Source organism: Hylobates moloch, unplaced genomic scaffold (assembly GCF_009828535.3).
Source record: "Hylobates moloch isolate HMO894 unplaced genomic scaffold, HMol_V3 SCAFFOLD_18, whole genome shotgun sequence".
NCBI classification, from domain to species: Eukaryota; Metazoa; Chordata; class Mammalia; order Primates; family Hylobatidae; genus Hylobates; species Hylobates moloch.
The window spans coordinates 48,096,330-48,119,590 of record NW_026652293.1 but is presented as its reverse complement, the minus strand read 5'-3'; the positions used below and the strand labels follow the sequence as shown (position 1 = coordinate 48,119,590).

Sequence of the window (23,261 nt, the reverse complement as noted above, 5' to 3'; positions counted from 1 at the left end):
CTCCTTGGCCTCCCAAAGTGCTGGTATTACAGGCTGAGCCACTGCAACGGCCTTGGCTACATTTTTAGTGCACCATAGCCGCATGTGTCTAGAGGCTACTGTATTGGAAAGCTCAGATATGGAACACTTTCGTCATCCCAAAAAGTCCTGTTGGACGCTGAAGATGATGTGGCAGAAGGCTTATCTGAGTTGTGAATATTCCTAGGCTTTAGTTATCAGCTGTCCACTTTCAGCCCCTGCCCCTGCCCCATTGTATCCTGGGTGCACTGTGACCTGTGGTTGGCAATTTCATGGCACCTTTGCTAGGCAGTGCTGTGACCCTATCCTAGCTGTGCCCCTTATTGGCTATATGACTTTGGGCAAGTTATTAAACCTTTCCAACCCTCAGTTTTCTCATTTAAAAATGAGAATAACAAGCCTAATTTCGTCGTGAGCATTAAAAGACATAATACATGTGAAATACCTAGTATGAAATACATAATACAAGTTTTCACATGGTAAATTCTCAGTTAACTGTTTATTTAGTTGTCATATTATTATTGTTATTAGCACTATTATTCTGTCTCTATGTCTTGCAAATATAAGGCCGTTGAAGAGTGTGTTTTCCAGGTAACATCACTCTAAGCTTTTTTTTTTTTTTTTTTTTTTTTGGATTTTGTTATGTGAGCAGACAGAGCATAGGCAGAAGCTACAAGTGATTGTTAAACAACTCTGTGTAATTAAACTTTTGTTTGACAATATGAAATTTACATGTCGAATAGTGAGTTCAGTTCAAGAAGCATGTATTGATCACTTAGTATATATTTAGCCCTTATAAGCTGTCATTGCACAAAAGCCCTATGATAGGCCCCTTAAGTGATACGAAGAAGAATTGCTGCCCTCGAGGAGCCTGTACTCTCATAGAGGGTGGGAGACAAGGATCAAGGATAAGACGAGTATACACATAACTGTGTAAGAAATGCAGTAGGCAGAATACGAGAAGAGACACGCACAAGGGGAAGAGGTAGGTCAAAAGGCGAAAATGCTTATGTCCAGCTCGGGAGAGAGGAGAGCCCTATTGAGGGCAGTGCTAACTGAGACAGGATGTAAGGATGATGTGACATTTCACACTGCATGATGTGATGGGATGGTTCTCCCAGGGGGGATGGAAATGTAAAGGCCCATCCTTTCCGAATGGAAATGTAAAAGCAGTGTGTGTTAGAAGAGGCATTGGCCTGGGGCTTGACCTCTTGGGTAAGGAGGTCTGAAAGGGGAAGCTGAGTCACATTGAAGAATGGTCTGCATGCCAGGCCCAGGTGTTGACCTTGCTGAGTAGGCCGGGGGTAGTCTTAGAAGGGTGTAAACTTTCTCCTTGGTTCCACTGGAGTTTTCAAAGAGAATGCATTCCTTTGGTGGGGGAGGGAAGATAGGATGAATGGCTGTGTTTGATCTTATAAAGTAACTGAATTTGTTAAATGGCATTTCTTCAGCAGAGAAAAGAACAAAGTCAAGTACACAGGGCGCTCCACAGGTGTGTGGCTGTGTACAGGCATGCATTCTGCCATTTTTCATTCCCACAGGGCCATGCTCGCACTCTCCCTGGCGGGGCGCATACCTCAGGGAGGCCCCAGGTGCAGATGGAGGCGGTTAAGTTGAGAACAATAGCAGAGGGGGTACCTTTGGGCTTCTTTTTTAAAAGTAGGAAACGTAGATTTAATGGAACACTTTTTGATCTTCACTTTATTTTATATTCTGTTGCCACATGCCCTTCATTAGCTTTTCAAAATTAATGGGGTTTTTACTCAATACCTAGATGCGCATACATAGCTAACTTTCTAAGCCTTATGATATCTCTGTTACTCCACAACATGAAACTGAAAATGTTGAGCTTATTTCCTATCATGGACTTGAGTCATTTCAATGGATGGCTAAACAGGAAACCACAAATTAATCAGTTACATGAAAAGTAAGAGCTGCCATAATTCCCTGTCTGCTCTAAAGTCTCTCGTGAACTCTAGAATTAGCAGGACGTGCAGAGCTATAGAATTTTTAGCATATAATTATGTCTTTGCTTTCCAGTTTTAAAATATATTGATTTTTCCCATTTTAATGATTTGAGATGGGATGTTTTTCAGTTTTCAGGTGTACATTTTTAGTGGTAGTGTTTCATCCATGAAAAGTTAGGTTGGAGATGAATCTTTATATAAATGGTATTTTAGAATCAAGGGAATGGGGCATTTGGTATGATTTCTGCCAAAACATCAGTCCCTACCTCCCATCCTAGTAGGATGAGCATCAGGTAAGCATCAGAGTGTAGCTCAGAGTTCCTTCTGACATCCCCTCTGGATCTCACAGAAAAATGGTGCCCATCTGTGCCCCTCTTGGTGCTTACTAGCCTGCAATATGTGGGATCTGCTGCCTGGGAAAGCTAGAGGCAGCTGGCTTCAGGCTTGAGCCCCAGGCCACCACAGGCATGAGACAAACTCTAGAATTTCTACCTCTATCAAATTCTCAAGAATGTATTGCTTTGGTCTGCTCATTTAAGATTATTCTTCTTGATTCTATCTCACCATCCTAAGCGGTGCTTCCCTGGCCAGCGTTTAGCAAGCCCATTTCCATGATGTAAATCCTCCCACCATGGTGTTACAGAAAGGGAGTTGGGAAAAGATGTGTATAATCGGTTCTTCTGAGCCCACAGTAGTCAGCACATCACAGGTTCCAGGGACCTGGGGTTCAGCTGGTAGGGATGCTGACTAGTTAGCTACACACCTGTTGCCTTACAGAGCTCTCTGGAGATGTTTTGGCCATCACGGCTTCCTCTGCCACCGTGACCATCAAGTAATATCAGAATGCGCCTACTCTGCCTTCAGTGGTTTTGAGTTCGTTTCCTGGTATACAGAAAGGCCTGGCACAGTCCCTTCCTAGGCTCAACTTTTGAAGGGATGATGGCCTAGAAACTCATTGGCCTATACCCCAATCGTTAGAAATATGTAAGCACATGCAAAGCATTTTTTATAAACGTACATCTGAGAGGCAGGCGGATAGGGAAGAATGAATGAAAAGAGCTATTCCCTGGCACCACAGAACTTACGCGGCAACCCAAAATATACCTGGAAATAACCTGTTATAATGTAGAGCCATGTTATAACAGTAGAAATAATAACTCAGTTCTAAAAATTACGACCTTTAATTCTACAGCAGTAAAGGAGATATTGAGGAAATGTGACTAATCAGGAACATCTGAGGAAGGGAGCTTTAAGATTTGCAAGCAAAATAGCAAATGCCCACACCCTTGTGTGACCTTAAGCACTTTCTATTCTTACAGGATTTGGCCCTGGAAGAGGCTGTTCTGGAGGAGCTGACCCAGAAGGTAGCCCAAGAGCACAAAGCCCACAGGTAAGGCAGGCAGAGGGTAAGGGGCTGCCTGCACAACAGATGTTTACTGCCCATGGGGCAGGAGGCATCCATCTCCCTATCAGCAACTCTGGGCTTGAGCCAACACACTTCTATTTCTTCCACCACATGACTCAGCTCTGTACTTCCGTTCTGCAAAGGTGAATGTCGACTTGAAAACTGTGCTCCGGTCCTTCCTTCCTTCCCTCCCTCCCTTCCTTTCTTCCTTTCTTCCCTCCCTCCCTCCCTTCCTTTCTTCCTTTCCTCGCTCCCTTCCTTTCTTCCTCAGAGAATCTGGGAAGCCTGAGACAACCTGTGCTGAGAGAGTGAAGACCTAAAGTGCTGTGTTGGGTGGTAGGCAGGTGAAGGAAACAAAAACAGAAAAACTTTAATTCAAGGAAGCACCAAGAGTTTGATATCAAGGCCTGTGCAGTGATTCTAAGTTCTCTCATCATGGCTTTTTTTTTTTTTTTTTTTTTTTGACAGAGTCTCGCTCTGTCACCTAGACTGGAGTGCAGTGGTGCTATCTCAGTCCACTGCAACCTCCACCTCCAGCGTTCAAGCAATTCTCCTGCCTCAGACTCTCCAGTAGCTGGGATTACAGGCACATGCACCACCACACCCAGCTAATTTTTGTATTTTTAGTGGAGATGGGGTTTCACCATGTGGGCCAGGCTGATCTCGAATGCCTGACCTCAAGTGATCCGCCTTCCTCGGCCTCCCAAAGTGCTGGGATTATAGGCACGAGCCATGGCCATTTGACTCCCAAAATATTATCCTCGTGATAAACTTTTTCCTTTTTTTCTTTTTTTTTTTTTTTTAATAATGAAGATTTCTCCCAGATGGGAGAAAAATAACTTCTTTTTAAAGTAGGCAACATATTCGAAGGGATGTCTGGAATAATGATTTCATGTTTATAGGGCTGTGGTTCTTAATGAAATACTTCACCTTCCTCTTATTATTCCCTGTTGAGTAAAAGGCTACTGGGAAAGATGTTAATGAATTACTTAGTAATGCACCCTACCCTCACAGCTGGGTAATGATTGCTCTTCCCAGAAACTAGAGCTAAACCACAGCTCTGGAATTTGCCATCAGGAGAGTGGGATCTTCCACTGGCTGCCCTTAACCATTTCTTCCTTCGATGCTATTTTGATTTTAGTGGAATCCTGCCAGCAGAAGCTGAACTGATGTACATCAATGAAGTTGAACGTTTGGATGGATTTGGACAGGAAATCTTCCCTGTAAAGGTAATATGCTGTGCCCTGTGCTGGCTTTAACCTTCTCAGACTGGTACTGGCATTTGGAAAATCAGTGTTGATAGCAGTGGGCCAGAATGGCTTGGCCTTCTTTTTGCTATGCAGCATTAGTTGGCAAGTCCAATGTATTATAGATAAACAAATGCTTTTTCTTAACCAAGACATTTTGAAGTTTGTCATGGTCCTCAGCAGAATAGTTCAATAAGACAGTCCATCTAAGTGAGTACCAAGCGTCAGCCAATCCGGCACCTTGGAGGTATCAAGGCTGATATCTAGCCCTATAACAGGACAAGTAGCCAATGTCATGTGTAACATTAATGAAGACTCTAGTCAGTAGTTTTCTTATTCTCTTTTTCACTTCATTGAGCCAATACAGGGATGATTGTGAGGTAGAATGAAACGTTTCTTGTATACAATCATGCTTTATTTCTCCAGCTTTATGGGGCCCTCCATTGTGGGTTCCCAGCCCCTTTGGTGTTTTATGGAAACTATGCCTAGGAAACTTCTATGGCACATCACATCCTTTGCAGCACATCCACCTCCTGAAGTGGGTGTGGTTGGGGGGGTCATGGAGCATAGTCATTTATAGAGCTGAGCCTAACATCCACTCATTTTCTGCTCTCTGCTGACCAACTTTACAAAAAATGGAGATTTATCAGAAAACTAAAGCAACTGGCACATTTCAGCAATTTGGGAGATGCCTGCAATTTCAGCACAAACATTTCACTCCAGACTGGCTCCACTGGCTGTTTTATAAGTGTTCAGTTCCCCCTCTGTTGCACGTTTGCAATTTGCCTTAATGAGAACTGCCCATGTGCATCAAGTAGAATCAAGCAGGGTGGCCGCAGCTTTCAGAAAGGGCTAAATGGCTCTTTTTTAGATTTGTTTAATTTTCTTTTGCTTCTCTAATAGCTGCCCTTCATAGGGCTGTAATCCATTTTCCTTGCAATAATGCCTTATGAAGCCATCTGCATCCCACTTACATTTCTGCAGCCCATATATAGTCATATTTTGGGTCATTGAAAAATCAGAGTAAACTTTTCTCTGCTTCTAGAAAACTGACTTCTCAATCCCTGGAAGTTAGAGGTTTTGTGGTGTCAATTTGCTTGTGTTGTTTTTTAATGTGGACTGCGGGAAACAGGGGCAGTTGAGGTCATGTTGAAATCTGCTGTGGTTGGTTCTGATGTGCTTTCTAGTATGTTCTTTCTTTAGTGGGACCAACAGGGTTATAATACCTTCCTCTGAGTTGGAAGATAGGTGCTTCTGACTCATTGCCAAGCTCGGGTAACTGAGCTGCACTGCCTCTTTTTCCTCTCTTTCCCCCCACATATGTGTGCATATCTAAGGTGACCACCTATAGACCGCATGATTCCTGGTGACCCAAGGATGAGGGTGGGAGCAGCAGTACCAATGGGGGTGGTGATGTGGTCAGCTCTGCAATAAGTGAAAAAGCAGACCAGAAAATATGCAGGGAAAGACTGTGAGTAGGACTGGAGTCTCTTTTGATTGGCACAGGTTCTTATTGACAAAATAAAAAGCATGTCATGATATATCCTAGGAAAAATACTTGAATTTAGCATGGACTTTTCCGTGAGTGGTTCTTCAAAAATTTTCAAGAGTAGAACAGCAGTGGACTGGCAGATGCAGATGTTGTACAGGAAGAAGAACCCCCTGCTCAAAATACTATCTAGTGAGCCTCAGGATATATTTTTTTTTAATTTTGCCTCCTTGAAGGAATAAGATACTAAAAAGATTCATCTAGAAAACAAAAATGAACTCTGAAATTTAAAATGTGATATCAGAAGTGTACAACTTAATAGACAGGTTAGAAGATAAAACTGAGAAAGTCTCACCGAAAAACAAAGTAATGGTAAGTCGGGGACAGGAGATAAAAGAATAAGAGGACCTGTCTAGGATGTCCAATATTTGAATATTGGGAGTTCTAAGAAGAGTGAACAAGGGAAACAAAAGGTAATTATTCGAGAAAATATCCCTGCACTGAGGAATGGGAGGTTCTGCACTGAAAGGGCCAGAGATGGTAGCTGCAAAGAGACACATCGAGAGCTTTAAGAGGTGAAAGTTTTGGCCTCTGGGTAGAGGAAGTGGTAGGGCCAGGTCTCCTCTTGGCTTCCTTTAAACAAGCCCTGAAGAATATTCACCTCTTCAAACTATTGCATGTATAACGATTTAAAAAACAAAAACTTTGGTAAGATTAAAAAATAAAAGACATTAATAGATGTTCATGAAAGAGAAAATCCAAATACCAATGAATCTGAGAAAATCTAGAGATTCTCTCTTAAACTGGACATGTGTTGTGACAAATTGAGAAAAAAGGAAAAAAAAAATCTATATATATAGTCCACTAGGATGTGTGGTGGGTGAGTTCCTGTAGGACCTGACCCCGCCGACACAGCTGGTCACCTTATTGCTATGATGTTGTCTATGATTTATTCTACTCATGGGTGAGAAATGGGGTGTGATTCCTGTGGGTTTTGAAATATGTGTATATTGTGGAGTGGCTAAATCAAACCAGTTAACATATGCATTATCTCACATATTTCTTTGTGGTTAGAACACTTAAAATTTACTCTTTTAGGCTGGGTACGGTGGCTTACGCCTGTAATCCCAGCACTTTGGGAGGCCGAGGTGGGCGGATCACAAGGTCAAGAGATGGAGACCATCCTGGCCAACATGGTGAAACCCTGTCTCTACTAAAAATACAAAAATTAGCCAGGTGTGGTGGCATGCACCTGTAGTCCCAGCCACTCAGGAGGCTGAGGCAGGAGAATCGCTTGAACTGCTGGGAGGTGGAGGTTGCAGTTAGCCAAGATCACGCCACTGCACCCCAGCCTGGTAACAGAGTAAGAGTCCGTCTCAACAAAAAAAAAAAAAGAAAAAAAATTACTCTTTTAGTGATTTCAAGAATACAATACATTGTTGCTGGGCACAGTGGCTCATGCCTGTAATCCCAACACTTTGGGAGGCCAAGGATGGAGGATCACTAGCCTGGGCAGCATAGCAAGACCCTGTCTGTAAAAAAAAAAAAAAATTAGCAGGGCATGGTGGTGCATGCTTGTAGTCCCAGCTGCTTGGGAGACTAAGGTAGGAGGATTGTCTGAGCCCGGGAGGTCAAGGCTGCAGTGAGCCAAAATCGTGCCACTGCTCTTCACCCTGGGCAACAGTGAGACCTTGTTTTGAAACAAACAAACAAACAACAAACACCAATATACTGTTACTAACTATGCTATGGTCACAATGATATCTTGAACTTACTCCTCCTGTCTAACAAGGCTTGATTTCCTTTGACCATCGTCTCCCCATTCCTCCCATTCTCTAGCCTCTGGTAACCACCATTATACTCTATGCTTCTATGAGTTCAGTTTTTTAGATTCCATGTTTAAGTGAGAACATGTGTTATTGTCTTTCTGTAACTGGCTTATTTCATTTAGCATTGTGTTCTCCAGTTTCATCTGTATTGTGGCAAATGCCAATTTTGTTCTGTTTTAAGGCTGAATGGTACTCCCTTGTACACATGTACCACATTTTCTTTATCCATTCATCTGTGGATGGACACTCAGGTTGATTCCATATCTTAGCTATTGTGAATAATGTTGCAGTGAACATGGGTCATCACAAGTATCTTTTGTTGGTCTTACCCAGGACAATCATGGAAACTGTGTACACCTTGGCATTTTCTTTATGGGGATTTTCGTGAGGAACAGAATTGGAAGACAAGCAGTAATATACAGGTAGTCTTATTTGTTTGTTTGTTTTTCTTTTTTCTTTTTCACTTTGAGGGACTGTAATGTTAATGTTACATTAACATCCAAATGAGTTAAGAGCCAAACTGTGGATAAGATTTGACTTCTCTCAGCTCATATAAGGTGAGCCCTCTGCAGGATTTAAGCAGTTAAATTCATCTCACTTTTCATAGAAACCCTTCCCACCTGATTCCAGGAACTACATTGTTGAACCCTATTAAGTTAGAAGGGTGAAACTAAACTTCATGAGTCTGGTTGAAAACTGGCTCTCCAGTCAGTCATTAAATCTAAACACTTCTTTCCATTGTTCTGAACCACCTGTGCCACAAGAATGCAAACTGATTTTTATGTGAACAAAAGGTGATTATTTTTAAAAGTGTGTTTTAAAAAAGCAGTCTATTTATTATGATGAATTAGGGGGCTTTGGTACTTTTAATTATTTTGACACTTCAGTCCTCTTTTCCATTTATCAGGAATGGCACCAGTGTAGAGATGCAGCCATCTCCCCCCTGCATTTCATGTCAGTATGCTTGCTTTGTATTGGTGCCCATAGATTTTATCATAATGCCAACAATCTGAAAAACTGTGTTCTAGCTTTCATTTACAAGGGCAACATGGCCCATGATTGGAAGAACAGCTTTCTTGTATGTGTGTCTGATAGGCAGATCTGTGTATCAGGGCACACTATCAAAGATAGCTCTTGGAGGCAAGCATAGCCCACCTTCTGGAAGTGACTCTTAATTGGCCATGTACTCTCTGGATTAGTAACTACAGTAGGTCATTTTGAGACAGTTTTCTAACCAAAAGCTTCCTGGTAGGCTTTTATTTTCCTAGATCCCCAGTCTGTCATTGTTTTTATGATATTCTCTTGCTCTCTGAATAGAGACATTATTGAAGCAGGAGTGACATGAGAGATCTTTCAGGCTATAGAATAAACTTTTTGACTTTTGGACTTAGTGTCAGCTCCATATATCTGCCACAAAGTATAAATTAATTGAGGAAAATATATAAATATGTGCAGAGTTGTAACTATAAATTTTTATACCCATTCAAAGCTATCCAGGCATTGTGTCCTACCAGTTCTTCATAGTTAAATCAATGTTTCAGTTTCTCTTTGAACCTACAGCACAGCAGAGAAGTAAGCAAGTCTTGCACACCAGCTATTGAAGTGAAATAGAAGAAAATTGCAATTTGGAAATTTCATGAGCATAAGCCACTCACAGGTTTTGCTTAGTTTCCTTAGAAACTGCTTCCAGACCTTTTCATTTATCTTGAAACCACTACAAGATGAAAATTCACATCTACTGTAGTGTCATGTTAATTATACCACTAGATGAAGTCACGTGGTGGGGCTCCGAGTATATCTAGGATTTCAGCAGTTGATTTGAAGGAATGAAGCCAGAGGAAACCAAATATCTCTTATCTCTAGAGACCTTCACTAAGGAACATGTAGCTATGAGTCCACATAGATGTAATCTGATAGAACTGTAGGTTGCGAAGCAAGCTGTGTGCAGCACTATTAGAGAGTATTGCCCCAGCAGAGGTACCTAAAAACATTTAGTACTGGTATAAGGGAATGATGACTGGAGGAAAGGCTGGAAACCTCAGGTAAAGAACTCATCCATCCTTGACATAGAGAGTAAACGTGCTAAGTCAGGTACTTCTTTGTGTCTATATTGCCTCATTTTTAAAGTGGGAGCAAAAATAGCTGCCATAAAGAGTTGATGTAAGGATCGGACTCTATGCAGCTGAGAGGCAACATTATTGCTTTTTATTCTTCTAGCAAACATTTATTGAGTGATCTGTGCCAGGTACTTGATTCAGTGCTTGGAACACATAAACGAAGAAGGCAGAATCCCTGCACCCGGTATGGGGCCTGTGGTCTACTTGGTCTCATTAGAGATCTCGTCACAGAAGTAAAAATTATAATGCAATGTGGTGACCGGTAAGGGACTGCAGCAGGCTCTTCTCCTCACGTGTGGGTAGGGGGATATGATGAAGGGATTTCTAGAGAAGGTGACTCCCGGAGCTGAGTCTCAAAATTATTATCCAAACAGAGGATGGTAGAAGTATTAATGAGCAGATGCATCATATGAGTGAAAAAGCGGTGGCAGGGAATTATAGGTTGGGGCACCAGGTGAAGGGTAAAAGATGGTTAGAAATTGGTTCCAAGTAGGATGGGAAGCAGTAGCTTATCTTTCCTCACCTGGTGCTTATTTTGGTGTATCTCCTTTTAGATAAGGTCTCCATGAAGACAGGGAAGGAAACTGTGTGTGTGTGTGTGTGTGTGTGTGTGTGTGTGTGTGTGTTGGGTCCCAAAGTGTAGGCACATTAAAGAGTCAATTAATTTATACTTAGTGGCAGGCATATGGAGCTGACACTAAGTCGAAAAGTCAAAGGAAACTGTGTGTGTGTGTGTGTTCCCAAAAGTGTCGGCATTAACCAGTCAATTAATTTATACTTAGTGGCAGACGTATGGAGCTGACACTAAGTCCAAAAGTCAAAAAGTTTATAGCCTGAAAGATCTCTCTTGTCATTCCTGCTTCAACAGGCTTTTTTTCTTAGTGGCAGCATGAATCTGTAGTGCATATTGCAATATAGAATATGTGGATTCTTCTGTTTAGGTTCCTGGAAACACATGACTTTTTAGTAATATGTGCTCCTCCATCATTAAAAAGGGGTGGTCATGGGAAATGTTTTGTCACTTTGGAAATGTGAAAAAATGGGAGAGGGAGAAGCAAAAGTCCCTTGCAGATTTTCCTCATTGCTAGTCACAAAGAAAACTATAGTTTATAAATAGTGATGTCTAGACATATTTTATGTAGAATTTTTAGCGATTCGAACGGATATGTGTTGCATTTTCTTTTCTCTTTTGAAAGAACATTTCACTTAAGAAATAGTTAAATCATAGTTTGTAAAATGACACTCGATAGCAGCAAACAGCCCTCCTCTGCTGTATCATAAATGCCTGGAACATCTTTGGGTAAACACAGTGACATTTCTTTTGACCAGGTGGAATGACATGGGGAATATCACTCATAACAAGTCGACCATTCTAGTGGAGCTCATCAACAAAGAAGAGACTGCCCTCTTTCACACGGTAAGCAAAACAGACAAACAGACAGGGTCTGACAAGACACTGGCTTTTGGACTTTCCAACTCCTACTGTCTTTTCCTTGCTGTCCCTATCTTGAGATAATAAATACTCCCTTGAAGAGATGCTTTATAATACTTGGTCAATGCTATCATTACTTATTCCAGGATAGTGGTGATGAAATACCCGTGTTTAAAATACCAGGTTTCTGGCCAGGTGCAGTGGCTCATGCCTGTAATCCCAGCACTTTGGGAGGCCGAGGCTGGTGGATCACTTGAGGTCAGGAGTTTGAGACTAGCCTGGCCAATATGGCAAAACTCCATCTCTACTAAAAATACAAAAATTACCCAAGCATGGTGGCGGGCACCTGTAGTCCCAGCTACTCGGGAGGCTGAGGCAGGAGAATCGCTTGAACCCAGGAGGCAGAGGTTGCAATGAGCCGAGATCGCACCACTGCACTCCGGCCTGGACAACAGAGCTAGACTCCGTCTCACAAAATAAAATAATAAAATAAAATAAAATACCAGGTTTCCAAGCTGACTTTTGGCTCTAGGACTCTGGTCCCTCCAACTGCCTCATGTGTGATGGATCACATTATCTGGCGTGCTGCCTTCCTCAGCACTCTAGTTACAGCCCTCATCTAGTGACCCCTGATTCTATTGCATTCCATTTGCTTTTGCTGGAGGACCTGAGTTTTCTTTCCCATCATAGCCTTAGCTTAATCTGAAGTAGCTGAGGGACTGACCTTCTGTTGAGTGCCTCCTCGAGAGCCAAGGCATCTCACTGCCTCCAATTTAATGAAGTCTGGTGTTTATTCTATGCTGTGCCTTGATTCAGTTATTTATTTTGAAAGCACTTGGTCAGGAATTACATAAAGACATGCCGGTTCATCAGTGTAACCCCAGCACTTTGGACATAGGGATTCCTTAGCAGACAGCAGGTTCTGCCACTCTTTGGCAGGCTTTGTAGGCATAGCTGCTGCTGAAATTCAGCAGGCTGGTTTACTTTGCTGGCCCATGTATTATTTTGTGCTTGAGATGAAGGTTGGAAGGGATGTGTCCTTCCTCAGAAGAATCTTAATGAAATGTATAACTAATTCAACAAATGTTTATTTTTTTCTCTGTCTCTTCTTTTCCAAGGATGATATCGAAAATGCCAAGTATATTTCTCGGTTGTTTGCCACACGACACAAGTTTTACAAACAAAACAAAATCTGCACTGAGTAAGTAAACATTTAGTCCCCCCCGACTGGATGGCTTTGTCAGATTAAATTAATGTCCTTTTGGGGTGCTGTAGATCTCTTTTCCTAGTCACTCTTTTTCCTTGTTCCTTGTAGAAGCTAAAGAAGTAAGCTAAAACCAGGGCAGGAATGAAAACTTTAATGATGAAGACTGTCTAGTGTCGTGCATATGCCCAGAGAGAGAATAATTCACAAATTGACTGTGAATGCTTGGCTGCCTGGATGGGTTGGCCCACATTAGCGCCTTTCCAACCCTCTGCTAGGAGTTTGGAGAAGCGGAGCAGTTCCCAATTTGCCAGGGTGCCCCTTCGTGTCAGACGCGGAGTGTGTTCAGAAGTGGGTAACAGAGTGACGAGCTAGCTTGAAAGAGAAGACGCTCCTGTCATCCTCAGCCCCGTGTCGCTTACACAGTTGGCTAACCCTGCGTGTGCTCCTGGGTCATGTCATCTGACTGTAAATGAGAGGCCAGGGTAATTAGAGGAAGATGTGGAAGACACTCATAGGTGTCACAAATCCGTGTGTATTTTTTTAATTTAATTTGGAAATAAAGATGATAAAGAGGCGTGTGATGAGGGCACTTAAATGTGGCCTGACCTCAGATGGAGCGTGCTGGGGCTCACTCTATCGTTGTCTTTTTCTTGGTTACCTTCAAAAGACGTTCCTCAGCCGAATACATTCAGCGGTTTGGGCGCCCAATGTGTTTAATTTTGTTTCAAAGAGTGTCAGGGTTATAAATGCAAGAGAAGAACTGCTTTTCCACTTCCACAGTGGACACATCCGAGAGTATGTAGAGTATTGTCCTAGAGCAGTTCCTGCTGAAGAACGCGGCTGCTTTATAGCTGGAGCGCCAGGTCATGGCAGACTTTTTTCTCCACACTGTGGAGGCTCTTTCAAGCCAGTCGCTGCAATTGGTCACTGTCGGGGTCTGAAAGTATGTCTGATAGTATTAGGCCTACTCGCTTGGTTTGCAAATGTAAATCAGAAGAAGGCCTTATCGGGGAGTGGCAAGTGAAGCGGCTGTAAGTTTCTTCTAGACACATTCTTGCATGTGCCCCACCACACCATTCTCTTGAGCAGGTTCCTGGTAGGTCACTTCTGTGTATTTCTACTCTGCTGTTGCCTTTGACTTCTGGGGGTGTCTTTGACATGAACAAGAATGCTATGCTTGACTTCTGTAGGGTGAATTTAAAAACTGAGAACTGGATTTTACTCTTGTCTTCTGATTTAACCACAGCTCAGCAAATGGTTTTACTACAAAATTTACGGAGGGTTTATTTTTCTTTTGTGGTCTTTTCCTCCAGTATTAGTGAACATCACATATTAGTCTGAAAACCAAGAATAAATTCTGTTTCTCAATTCTGCTTCTGTAATAACCATTCCTTTTTTCTTCCTAACCAAGTATAAGAGTTTCCTAACCTCTTACCTGATTAAAACCTGGGGCACACTCTCAAAATTATACACACACACACACACTCTCTCTCTCTCTCCCCTCTCTCTCTGTCTCTTCCATTAAATTCCATATGCAGTTCAGCGTCCCAGCACGATGTTATGGCCTGGGGCATCCCTCTGGAGTTTTGTGAACTGGCATAATCTTAACAGCATCCTTCTCCACGCATGCACAGCAGCATCCTTCTCCAGAGGGCGATACTCTCTGACCTCTAAAAGATCGTTATTGATTTTTCTGCTCCTGCAGAGCTGCTGCTTGTCATCTGGAGGTATAGCTCAATTGAGTGGCTCCTCAATTTCTTGATATAGGGAGAAAAATTAGGGGGCAGTATATATAACATAGGTCTGATAATATTGTATTATTTAGCCAGTCATTTAAAAATCCACCATTGCTATATTACCTCTATCATTTCATAAAAGATATTTTCACCAAAAAAGTAGGAAGGATGAAATCTCAGAATAAGGAGAGTCCTTAAATTGAAGAACTTACCTTATTAAAAAACTGTACATGTCCTGTTTTTTTTTTGTTTTGTTTTGTTTTTGTTTTTGTTTTTATGTTAACACTGAGAACGAGGGAAAATACTATAGCATTTGGGACCCGTTGCTTGAAGGCGTCTTTGATTTCAACTCTCAAGAATTTGCTAATACTTCCAATTCATTTTTTAATCTCTACATTTAAAAATATGTTGGTTCTTAGTCTGGAAAATATCTGATCAATGTTTGTAAAATGTATCATCTTAATAAAAAGTATCTTTATATGGTCACACTAAAAATATTGTATCTATTTTGTATTTTCATTTGACTGGAAGTATTTTAAAAATATTTTTTCTTGCATTTTTTTAAAAGCTGTGAAAGATTTTACATATATACAACAGTAGAAAGAGTACAATTTTTTAAAATCCATGTAATAATGGTGATATTTTTCAGTCTGGCTTATTTCCCTCAGTCTTTCTATAAAAATAAGCCTCCATTTGTTTAATATTACTTTGTAAAATTTATTCTAAAAGTATCCTATCCGAACATTTTGAAAATAAAGAAAAACAAAGGAAATCAAGATTGTTCTTAGTGTTACCACCCAGAAATAAGCCACGTTTATGTTTTGATGTAAGGATTACCAATTCTCTTCCTCTCCCTCCCTTGTCTATCTGGTCTTTTTATATCAGTAATAATAACCACTTTCATTTTTTCACCTCTTCATGTAGACAGTCAAATTCTCCACCCCCCATCAGACGCCAGCCCACCTGGAGCCGGTCCTCTCTGGTATGTATAGAAGCTGCAGTGATCAAGTGATCTGACTGTTGAGCATTCTTTGTTATTAATTTGAGGTGGGGGGGATGATGAGGGGAGGTGAAATTTTGTGAGAACACAGAGGTGTCATTCTGTCAAGCAAGTGCGATGCAACCCATTTTGTCCCCCTTGGACCCATCCATGCCCACCACTACTCTAAGTGTGGCTGAGGCTGAGGGTTTACCTGAGAGTAGGTCTTACTCCAGGCCCATGGGACCATGTTCCATCAGCATACAGCCCATGGTGTGTTTTCATTCCCTTGCTCATCTGTTCTGGTTGTTGTGTGAAGATACATCTTCAGTTACGAGCTCCACAAATTCCTTTGTGTTCACTGCTGTACAGAGAGCTTAATAAACTAGTGAGAAAATGCCTTCTAAATGAGCAAAAATTGAACGGATCTAGTTGATGGTCTCAGGCAGAGTATCTGATGGGGAAAATTGATTGCATATTTCCTAATTTTAGGCCTTTTAAAAAAAAATCAGATTTCCAAAGCACTTCCATAATTTTAGGCTTTAATTAGCCAGCAGAGTTTGAATTGACCTAGCTTTAGCTGCTGTTTTTTTGTTTGTTTGTTTTAAGCTGCTCTCCTCATCGTGTGAATAAGGAAACACAATTAATTTCAATGCATGTGTTCTGTCTTAGGCTATGTTTTATTTTGAGGATTACTCAAGGATAACAGATGTTAAGAATTGGTTTCCTGTAATGTTTTCCACTTGTTTTAACTCACAATTATTTTACTTTAGGTTATGATTTACACAAAATCAAAATAAACATATGACCTTTTAACTTCTCTAGATCAACAATTCTTTCAAGTTGATAGAATGCAATTGAATTTTTCTTCATATTCAATGTATACACTATAGCATGTCTTTAACTTGTCTTTTGAAGGGAACGTTTTGAGAAAAATTTATTTCCTGGTAAATGCTTAGATGTGGACTCTGAATTCTTGAGTTGAGCCATTATATCATCGCAGTAATTCCTGAGTGCCTGTGTGAATATTATTTCTCTCAGTATTATGCACAATATCTCACATGTGGTCCCGGGCCCTGGAGATCTAAGAGATACCTTGGGCTTTCCCCCGAGTACCAATAGATTTGTTCATGGCACTGATTTATTTATTCTTCTCCTTTATGAATGTTATCTTCCTTTTCCCTTCTTTAGAGTATAGATGTCTTTATTAGCAAAATAATTTTTCATTTACACCCTTGAAACCCTATGGGAGGCAAAGTGTTTTAAAGCTCTCTTGTGATCTTATCTTGTCCTTATTATCCAGAGAGGATGCAGAGGCTTACCTATTTTATTCGGATGAAGACAGTTTATAGGAAGTCTGATCCAATTCATGGCTTCCCCCTTTCTCCTGTCCTTTAGGTTTAAGCCATTTCACCAAGAGTTTCTTACAATGAGTAAGACCAAATAACATTGTCTCTTGGCTTCCTTGCTGATAACCAGGACTTCTCATTGCTGTTTTTCACCTGCCCTCTTCTGTCTATATTTTGGCGTCAACTTTGTTTCTCTATTAGCAGGTCTGGGAAGAAATGGAATAATGTATTAGAATATATAAAGAGATGAAATAAATAATACAATCCTGAAATGTTGTTTGAGGGATTAGCTATTATTGTCCTTTGACCATGCTGTTTGTGAACTGGCGTAAGTCTGCTCATTTATGTCAGTTCATAAACCGTAACTTACTTATTGGATTTTTTTAAATAAGGCAAGAAAAGACAGTAAACCAATTTTGCCTTGCCGTGTATTTCTATTCCCTTGTACAAATCCCTCTCCACTGTGTTTTTCTTTAAAGCCTTAAAATGGTTGTGCTACCATGGAAAAATTTAGTTGAATTACGTATTGCCAAGAAAAGGAAAAATATTTTTAAATTGCAACTCAAAAATCAGCCAAAGAGAGACTTGGGAATATAGCACCTTTTCTTTGGTAGGCCCGAACTGCTTTCTTAGATTGATTTCAGTTCTTCGTTTCTTCTGTCTTGATTCCTTTTAATTCTTGGATCCCTTTTTTTATTACCCCTTTGAAGATGAAGCATTGTTTGTGGCAGAGAAAATGATAGGTGAGTTATTCACCCAGCTTCAAGCTCTTGGTCAGTGTGTTTCTTCCATTGAGGGATGCTGAGAAAGTGTGACCCCTGCTGGATTTGGGTTTCTTGGTTTGATCTCAGATTCTTCTCTCAAAATAGTAACCTTTAAAATCTATAAGGCTAATAGAAATATAAGAGATTGGCTGGGCACGGTAGCTCACACCTGTAATCCCAGCACTTTGGGAGGCCAAGGCGGGTGGATCACTTGAGGTCAAGAGTTCAAGACCAGCCTGCCCAACATGGTGAAACCCTGTCTCTACTAAAAATACAAAAACTAGAAGGGCATGGTGGCACAGCGCCTGTAATCCCAGCTACTAGGGAGGCTGAGGCATGAGAATCTCTTGAACCCGGGAGGCAGAGGTTGCAGTGAGCCGAGATTGTGCCACTGCACTCCAGCCTGGGCAATAGAGTGAGACAATGTCTCAGAAAATAAAAAAAAAGAAGAAAAAAGAAAAATATGAGAGATTATCCTGTTTGGTGGCTTACAAACGTAAGGGTTTTGAGGGTTTTTTCCCCCACAAATCAAAACTCTTATTTCAAACAAATTCTTACCTGGAAGCTCAATACGTAAATAAAGTGGATATTGCTTGAGGTAGTGGGAGAGAGGAGCTTGATTTGACTGACAGGAAACTGAGACCGACTGAGGTTAAATGGCTTGCTCTAGATTACGTTAGTGCATAACTGTCTTTCCTTTGTTGGTTCACCAAATATTTAATCCACTGAAGTTTTTTTGTTTTGTTTTGTTTTGTTTTTTTTCTCTGAAAACTTGTCCCTCTTCCGCAGCATGAAGTTATTCAGGTTCAGTCTAAATAGCCATCTTTAAGAGACTGTGGAAAAGATTCTGCACTGCGGTGGTGGGTAGACAGGGCCCTTTGACACTTGGTTCTGCAATGGGGAAGGTCAGCAAGTGGTCTTGAGAGCTACACACTCATTGTTGTGGGCCACATTTTAGATATTTAAATAGATTCAACCTGGGCTCAGCTTAACACTAACCCTGTTCCTATTTAAGGTTGATGTGGAGCTGTGAACTGGGGTCTCAGGCACAGCGATGCTGATGTGTAGGAGCTTGTGAATGTAATTTTGAGAACAAAACAGGTGTCCCCCTTATTCTCATTTCTGAGATGGGTTATAATAATTTACTTTCTCTTTCTTTCTTTCTTTTCTGTCTGTCTGTCTGTCTGTCTGTCTTGACGAGTCTTGCTCTGTCACCAGGCCGGAGTGCAGTAGTATGATCTTGGCTTACTGCAACCTCCGCCACCCAGGTTCAACAACTCTCATGCCTCGGCCTCCCAAGTAGCTGGGACTACAGGTGCACGTCGCCACGCCCAGATAATTTTTTTTTTTTTCTTAGAGACGAAGTCTCAATCTGTTGCCCAACCTGAAGTGCAGTGGCGCGATCGCGGCTCACTGCAACCTCCACCTCCCAGGTTCAAGTGATTCTCCTGCCTCAGCTCGCGAGTAGCTCGGACTACAGGCATGCGCCACCATGCCTGGCTAATTTTTGTATTTTTAATAGAAATGGTGTTTCAATGTGTTGCCCAGGCTGGTCTTGAACTCCTGAGCTCAGTCAATCTGCCTGCCTTGAATAATTTATCTTTTCTAAAAGTTATTATTTTGAAAGAAGGCATAGAGAACTTTGCAAGTATATTAGAACATAGATAGTAAATGGTTACATTTAGTCTTTGATGGTAACCTCTTTCTCTTTCTGATCTTGAACCAACTTCATTTCTCCCTTACCGTTTCTCCAGTTCCAAACTTAGTGATGAGCTGGGAGTGCAGATGGGTAGAAGAAGGTTGAGTCAAAGGGGTGGCAGGGACAGCGGCTGCCACGAGCCTCCCTGACGACGTGGCGGGACTGCCGTGTGCCGGGGCCGGCTGTGTGAGTCACCAGCCGTGTCTGCCCAGGCCTCCCCACCTCCTCTGTGTTCTCTGTTTCAGCCCAGGCAGCAGCCGTACATCCTGCCTCCCGTTCATGTCCAGTGTGGTGAGCACTACTCGGAAACACACACCTCGCAAGGTAACTCTGGCTTGCCGTTCTCCCTTCTTAAGACAAAAAGTTGAATAGCAGTAAGCAGTAAAGAAGGCTTTAAAAAAAAGATGACAGGGATGCTTTCTTTTCAACTTTGTCATCGTCTGAATGACGGTAGCTAACAGCTTCAATTTGTGGAAGGCCTAGACTATCAGTTACCTCTGATCAAAAAATTTCCCCAGTATTGGCTGCTCAGGGAGTCGGGGCCAAGGCAGCCAGCAAGTCCTTTTCTTCTCCCTTTCCTAAGGGAGCTTAGAGAAGAGAGTGTGACAGCTCAGCCCAAGTGAATGCACTTCACCTTCATTGCCAGTATCAGAAAGCTCGTGGCAGTCACTCAGCTTTTCATGGTGACATAGAACACGGGCATGCAGAATAATTGGAAGAAATAAACAAAGTCAGCCTTTTCTTTTAGCTGTTTTTCTCATCTCTTTCTCCAGCCCCTTTCTTGGTACACTTGCTTTTTTCTTCTCTGAGTAAGGTAAATCTGTTTTATTCCTCTCTTTCTCCCAAAACATCTGCCATGCAAAATGTGTGAAAAAGCTTCTTCTACTAGTAATGACTTCATGATAACAACTAACATTCATAGAGCAATTGTGGTATTGCTGTAAGTACTTGTTATATATTGTCTTATGTTATCCTTAAAATAAACCTATAGGTACTATTATCATTTCTATTTTGCAGTTATAGAAATTGGAATACAGAGAGATTAAGGATGGAACTTATATATGAAAATCGGTAACTTGTAATCATTATGCTAACTGCATTTCAAAAAGAGAGATTGTAGAAAACCTTGGAAGTTAGAAATGTAGTAAATGGATAATACAGTTTCTACGTTATCAACTCCTGGCTATTTTGAATCCTCTGCTGTCTGAAAGTGTGAGCATGAAAACCAAGACAATCAAGACCATTTGACTTAATAAAAATAGTACTTTTTATAAAGAGACTGGCAAAGTTACCACATTTCTATGGGAAGGCGCCAAACCCCATGGGAGGCGGATAAATTGCGGCACATTTGTCTCTTGTGTTCCCCCTGTTTTTTGTGCCTGTCTTGTCCGATCAGATTTCTTTCCACATTCCTCCTCTTCAGACAGTTGAATGTCTTCAGTCACCTTTTCTGTTTTTCACCTTCTCTGATTTTGTTTCTCTGTTTTGCTCATGTTTAAATCTGTAGTGTAAAAAATGAATATATTTTGGCCACAGAAAGGCAAGAGGTTGCCTTCCTTGGGGTGTGTGTGTAAGAGAACACCAGACACCTAGAATGGGCCTGATTTTAGAAATCTACTTTTTCTCTCTTTAGGTACCTCTTTAAACTATAATTAATTTTTACTTGAATTGACCTAAGTGATGAAACCAGATCTAGAGGGGATTTGGGGAATTACCGAAAAGAACTCTTGATTCTAATTTTGCCCTTTATTGCTGCTCAGGATGAACTAGCTGTGCTGACACCCTGGCTACATCATTTGTTTTGTGTCTTTAGAATGCCCAGCAGTCCCCTGGGTGAAGGGGCTTTTTCCATTGCCGTCAGGAAGAGCAGCTCTGAGTACTTAGTAATTGAAATCTATTGCCCTATTAAAGTTCTTGACTGTCTTGTCTAAATATTCTGTCCTATTGCTGAGCCCTGCGCAAGAGGACAGGTCTCCCCAACTGGAGGGCCGTTGTTGGTGCCTGATTTCAAAGCTTATGGCAAAATTGAGAACTTCCTCAAGCGACACTTACTCCAAATGTGTGCATGCCTTCTTCCATTAGGTTCCCTTTTTCTTTTCAGTATGTCTTAAGGTGTTCTTTCTGTATGTTGGCATTTCATCCAAGATAGTATCGGTTATTCTATAGAACATGTGGGTGGAGACCATGGGATTTCACTTTTTATGACTTATTTAAATTAGAAGTCACCTCATGAGTGTGAGGATGTACTTTTTTGTGGCAGGATGGCTTGGAGGTTCACGTGCCTTTGTTTGACTTCTTGTAGATAGCATTTTTCATGGGAATGAAGAAGCCTTGTATTGCAACTCTCACAACAGCCTGGACTTAAATTATTTAAATGGCACTGTCACCAATGGCAGCGTGTGTAGCGTTCACAGCGTCAACTCCCTCAACTGCTCGCAAAGTTTCATCCAGGCCTCCCCTGTATCCTCCAACCTCAGTATCCCTGGGAGTGACATCATGCGGGCCGACTACATCCCGAGCCACCGGCACAGCGCGATCATCGTGCCCTCGTACAGGCCAACCCCAGATTATGAGACAGTCATGCGCCAGATGAAGAGGGGGATCCTGCATACAGACAGCCAGAGCCAGTCTCTGAGAAACCTTAACATCATCAACACCCATGCCTACAACCAGCCAGAGGATCTGGTGTACAGCCAACCAGAGATGCGGGAGAGGCACCCCTACACTGTCCCTTATGGGCCACAGGGGGTCTACAGCAACAAACTTGTCAGTCCATCTGACCAGAGGAACCCAAAGAATAATGTGGTACCAAGCAAGCCGGGGGCAAGCGCCATCTCGCACACAGTGAGCACCCCAGAGCTGGCCAACATGCAGCTGCAGGGCAGCCATAACTACAGCACGGCCCACATGCTTAAGAACTATCTCTTCAGGCCACCGCCCCCCTACCCACGGCCACGACCTGCCACCAGCACCCCAGACCTGGCCAGCCACCGCCACAAGTATGTCAGCGGCAGCAGCCCAGACCTGGTGACCCGTAAGGTGCAGCTTTCGGTGAAGACCTTCCAAGAGGACAGCTCTCCGGTCGTTCATCAGTCTCTCCAGGAGGTGAGCGAGCCCCTCACGGCCACCAAGCACCACGGCACGGTGAACAAGCGCCATAGCCTGGAGGTGATGAACAGCATGGTGCGGGGCATGGAGGCCATGACGCTCAAGTCACTCCACCTCCCCATGGCTCGCCGCAACACGCTCCGGGAGCAGGGACCGCCCGAGGAGGGGTCAGGCAGCCACGAGGTCCCCCAGCTCCCTCAGTATCACCACAAGAAGACCTTCTCTGATGCCACCATGCTGATCCACAGCAGCGAGAGCGAGGAGGAGGAGGAGGAGGCTCCAGAATCGGTGCCCCAGATCCCCATGCTCCGGGAGAAGATGGAGTACAGTGCCCAGCTGCAGGCGGCCCTGGCCCGCATCCCCAACAAGCCCCCGCCTGAGTACCCCGGCCCAAGGAAGAGTGTGAGCAATGGGGCTCTGAGGCAGGACCAAGCCAGCCTTCCTTCCGCCATGGCCAGAGCCAGGGTGCTGAGGCATGGGCCGGCCAAGGCCATCAGCGTGTCTCGGACTGACCCGCCAGCTGTCAACGGGGCCTCTCTTGGCCCATCCATCTCGGAACCCGACCTGACTAGTGTGAAGGAGCGGGTCAAAAAAGAGCCCGTGAAGGAGAGACCTGTGTCTGAAATGTTTTCCCTGGAGGACAGCATTATAGAGAGAGAGATGATGATCAGGGTGAGTGTCCTCCTCTCCCGGGGCATTTTCCAGTGTGAAAGCACATGCTTCAGGCACTGAGCAAGGGGCAGGGCTTATGCAGGGAACGTGGTAGGTTTTTAAGGAATCATTGAGCATTTAAAAGGTAGTACTTTATTACACAAAATGTTGAGTTTTTGCCCTTTCAGATAAATCTTCCATTCTCATTTGTGGCTTCTAACAGGTGTACTTGGTACGTTATTGAGGCCAGTGCCTCAGCCAGCA

The 23,261-nt window shown here is 42.5% G+C and overlaps 1 protein-coding gene across 1 annotated transcript in view; it reads left to right on the top strand.

Annotated features, from left to right (window-relative positions):
• PTPN14 (protein tyrosine phosphatase non-receptor type 14) overlaps positions 1-23,261 on the top strand; it is a 203,850-nt gene that overhangs the window by 144,580 nt on the left and 36,009 nt on the right. The window contains exons 6-13 of the mRNA XM_032136421.2: positions 3,305-3,375; positions 4,532-4,619; positions 8,289-8,377; positions 11,402-11,489; positions 12,623-12,705; positions 15,372-15,429; positions 19,484-19,562; positions 21,541-23,018. Of these exons, the coding sequence (XP_031992312.1) occupies positions 3,305-3,375; positions 4,532-4,619; positions 8,289-8,377; positions 11,402-11,489; positions 12,623-12,705; positions 15,372-15,429; positions 19,484-19,562; positions 21,541-23,018 (2,034 nt within the window). The remainder of the gene's footprint in view (positions 1-3,304; positions 3,376-4,531; positions 4,620-8,288; positions 8,378-11,401; positions 11,490-12,622; positions 12,706-15,371; positions 15,430-19,483; positions 19,563-21,540; positions 23,019-23,261) is intronic.